General features: G+C 34.5%; 1 protein-coding gene across 1 annotated transcript; it reads left to right on the top strand.

Moving 5' to 3' along the window:
* Positions 1-370: 370 nt before the first annotated feature.
* On the top strand, positions 371-3671 carry LOC139839921 (nuclear pore complex protein NUP50B-like). The gene is made up of 2 exons (XM_071830135.1): positions 371-455; positions 2110-3671. The coding sequence occupies exon 2, from the start codon at positions 2143-2145 to the stop codon at positions 3289-3291; it is 1149 nt and encodes a 382-aa protein (XP_071686236.1). The 5' UTR covers positions 371-455; positions 2110-2142; the 3' UTR covers positions 3292-3671.
* The last annotated feature ends 776 nt before the right edge of the window (positions 3672-4447 follow it).

The raw sequence follows: 4447 nt of genomic DNA on the forward strand, positions 1-4447 counted from the left end.
GAAAGTTAGGGGGTTAAGTTTGCGGAATTTGAAAAAGGAATAGTACTATTCATTTCCCCTTTATCTTTTAGATATGGGGATGATTCTCACACACACTTTTTTGATCCTCACACACCAATTTAAAGAAATGAAGTATTATTAGAAGAGTAAAAGGTTAAAATAGGTGTGTGAGTATAAAAAAAAAAGGTGTGTTAGAATAATATAATATAATACTAAATAATAATAATCATAATCATCTGTAATAAATATAAAATTAACAATTAATTTATTAATATATCCAAAAAAAACGAAAGGGTTAAATTTATCCAAAAAACGAATGGGGTAAATTCGAATTCGAATAAAAGCTGCGATGACCGTGTGTTGCTATTTGCAACTTCTCTAGGGTTCGTATTTATACAGCCTCTAACGCACGCACCGACCCACCTAGATCGACAACGCAAACGCTACCTTTCACGGTACCGATTCAATTCCTCTCATATCTTTTCATTATTGTTTTATATATCTTTTGTTTAATTATAGGTCATTACTCGTATCTGCGATTGATCTGTTATAGTTATCGTTGTTATTCAAATAATCGCGTTTATGTTCGTAATATTGTCGTTTTTAAGATTTACGCTGCTTTGTTTTGCTCGCGTTTGGTACATATCATGATTTTGTTCGTTTATAGGCTTGCGAATAGGTTTTAGTTATATATGTATAATAAGATAAGATGGAATTGAAAACCTAAATCGAGGTGTTAATTTCGTTCTTTGTTAGGTTTCTGATATTTGAATAGCTTGTGGCTGTATTTTAATTATATTAGATTATTATGTTTGTGTACTGGTGCTCAAATAGTTTCTATCTAGAAGGAGCTGAAAATTAGGTTAAGGTGCTCATTTTGTTTTTCCTTTCGTGCGGTGATAAGTTCTGGACTGAGCTTAAAAAATTAGGTTAAGCTGTTTAAGATTAATATTTTTTGGAAACGCATAATGCTGGAGATTTTGTGGAACTGAACTGAAAGGAAATTTTTTAATCTGTAACAAAACATATGCAGGAGATAGATTATTTTGATTATGCTCTACCGAAACTTAAGAAACAAATTAGATGTTATTTGAGTGTGGCGATTATGTGTATTTAAGAGTCTGACAGAAAACGTTAATTAGCATCACATGAACATTTTGGATAAGCAGACAGCAAAACTGTTATTTTTACCTATATTAAGCATACAGAATTCTACATAGTTTGATAATTATAAGGAGTTTGCTTCCGTGCCAACACACAAAGCTGATTATTAGCTGTTTTAAAGTTCAATAAGCAGATAAGCATATGTAAGAAGCACTCCCGAACACCGGCACAAGTGGATTAGTCTTGGCTTCAATATATTTTGAGCATGTAACTGAGAGTTAACAGCTTAAATTTGAAATGCAGAACTTATTAGATAATGCACTTTCGAACACCGACTAAATTTTTTTGTTTCTTTGATTACTATTTTTACATACAGAACTTTCTAGACAAAATCAATGCTCTATAGCAGTAAGGCTTTCAGTAGGGTTGTAGAGTTAACAGCTTCAATTAGAATTCACAGGCGCTCGTCAAATACTCAAATTGGATTAATTAAATTTACATATACATGGTTGCGGTTTCACACAAGCTTTGTTTATTAAAGATATAGTTACCATTTTTTGCATCTCCTTTATATGTATTTAGATTTAGATTTAGTATTAAATGCTTTTTTAAGTAAAGTTTATCAAGTTCAAGCATATAGGTCAATCAGACATTTCATAAGCAACATTAATATTGATCGGATGATGATTTTGGTTTTGAATACTACTTAATGCGGAGTGGATTCCTTCTAATTGTGTGGTTGTTTATTAAGTTGCTATACTTGAAAATCTAGGATATCCTTCTAGATTCGAAATGTAATTTCCTGTACAATATAACATACACGGGCTGCATACCTTTTAATTGTGCGGTTGTTAATTAGGTTGCTATACTTGAAAATATAGGATATCGGTCTAGATTAAAAAAGGTAATTACCAGGACAATAGGTTTGCGAATAGGTTGCTCAAAGATTAATTTATTATGCATTTTTCTACCTTTTTAGCCATTTTTTATGTTTTTTTATTGCAGGGCCAGCACTTTGCTTCAATTGTAAGCCTTGAAATGGGGGACACAGAGAACAACCTACCACCTACTAAAAAACGAGCTGCCGGCAGGGAATTATCCCGAGATAACCCCGGTCTTGATGATGAAGAAGAAGTTCCTGGACAAGAAACCGGTACATTCAAGCGGGCAAGTGAAGAAGTATTGGCAAACCGTCGAATAGTCAAAGTCAGACGCAGTCAATCATCGTCAACCCCATCCGCACCTTCTTCAAATCCCTTTGCAGCTATACGTTTAGTACCTCCAACAGATCCCACACCCACTCCTGCACCTGTTAACAACTCACAAGAAATTGAAAAACCCTCTAATGAAAAGGAGTCGCCAGAAAGCGTGAATAAAAAACCCGAAATTGAGGATGATGATAGCTGTAAACAACCCGAATTAATCCCTTCTGAAGCCGAGAAAAAGAACGATGAAAACAACGACAAGGTAGAGGATAATGATGAAAATATCCCTGTATCTGAGAAAGAGAGTAATGAAAACAATGAGAATGACGAAAGTACCCCTGCAGCTGGATCTGTCAACTCATTCGGACAGCTTTCAAGTAGCCAAAACGCGTTCACTGGACTTGTTGGGACAGGATTTTCGAGTTCCACCTTTTCATTCGGGTCAATCCCAAAAACCGACCAGCCTACTTTTCCACCTTTCAGTTTCTCTACCAATGGAAATTCGTCCTTATTTGGAACATCTGATAAAACCGAGGGAGCCAAAATACCATCTATGCAAGAAGTTCAAGTGGAAACTGGTGAAGAAAACGAGAAGGCGGTTTTTACAGCCGATTCCGTACTTTTTGAGTTTATTGATGGCGGGTGGAAAGAGCGGGGAAAAGGAGAATTGAAGGTCAACGTGTTGACTACTGGAACGAAGAAAGCGAGACTTGTAATGAGAGCAAGAGGGAATTATCGTTTAATTTTGAACGCTAGTATCTTTCCAGATATGAAGCTGACAAATATGGAGAAAAAGGGGATCACGTTTGCTTGTTTGAACAGTACAGGTGAAGGGCAAAGTGGTATTTCGACATTTGCGTTGAAGTTTAAAGATCCGTCAATTGTTGAAGAGTTTCGTTCCGTTGTTATGGCACATAAAGGAACCACAACTGCACCCTTTCTTAAGACACCTGAAAATTCTCCAAAAGCATCGGATGAGTAGACGTGTGGAAGGAGACAATTGTACTTTCGTGAAGGTTCTCGGTTGCATCAGCTTTACTTTTTCTGCCCTTGAAGGCAGCAAAAGGTAAAAATCATATCTATAATTAATATTGAGTCGTGTACGCCATGTTGTGGTGAAGTCTTATTGTAAAAGCAGTTATATTCGTATCCATTTTCTTATCTTGATAGACATTTGGTAGTTTAGAATTTTGCCTGCAATCTGGAGTCTTAAATGTTATGAAAATTTTTGTGCTTTGGAGCTGAGTTAAGTCGTCTGAGTCTCGATCGCATAAGCATATGTAAGTGGTGGCACAGTGTGCAAATTGGCTACCCAGTGGTTTAATCAGTCTTGTATGATGATTTGTTTCGTGGTTTTTTTTTTTTTTTTTTTTTTTTTTTTTTTTTTTTTCTGTTGCAATTTGATTTTGACTATGAGCTGAAGTAGATAATGGTTAACGTACATCAAATAACAAATCTTTCTTACGCATTCCTTTCCATTTTTAACCATCATTCATTTAACCATGTCTATCACTCTAACCTTTAGGCACATTTTTAACATACATTTATATTTATTTGCACTAGTCGATTTTTGTATCATTAATATATTATTGATGATTGGCCATTTAGATGACATTCTCAAACCAAAGGGGTCAACAAAACCGTACAAACAACATGCACTTAAATACAAACATAAACAAAAAACCTCCAAAAGTTTCTGAGAAATAAAAAACGAAGTGAGGTGATTTTGTTTTAGAAAGTTTCAAATTTGAGTTTAAAAGATGTGCCATATTATTCTTATTATTTTCATGTTATACAGTTTAAGATCAAAGGAAAGAAGGGTGACAAACAGACAATTGCAACTATATACTTATAATTATGTAAGATATGCTATATCATATCAGAAAGGTTGTTGAGGGTTCAAGTCCGGTCGTGGACATATTTCGTGGATTATTGTAAATATTCGTGTTATGTGTGTGTGAGTTTGACTTTAAAAAAAAAAAAAAAAATTCGACATAATAATGACAGTTACTTCTTATCTCTCCCAAACTGAAGACATTTGAGAGAAAAGTATTGAAGAGAAAATCACCCTAAGTTTTTCATTAAAAAAGCTTGAAAACACAAAATCCGACCTCACTCAAAATGCAAATCGAACACGT

The sequence above is a fragment of the Rutidosis leptorrhynchoides genome, chromosome 4, assembly GCF_046630445.1.
Source record: "Rutidosis leptorrhynchoides isolate AG116_Rl617_1_P2 chromosome 4, CSIRO_AGI_Rlap_v1, whole genome shotgun sequence".
In the NCBI taxonomy this organism is placed as follows: domain Eukaryota; kingdom Viridiplantae; phylum Streptophyta; class Magnoliopsida; order Asterales; family Asteraceae; genus Rutidosis; species Rutidosis leptorrhynchoides.

Coding starts and splice junctions, on each gene's coding strand:
- LOC139839921 (XM_071830135.1), top strand. CDS start 2,143: ATGGGGGACACAGAGAACAACCTACCACCTACTAAAAAACGAGCTGCC.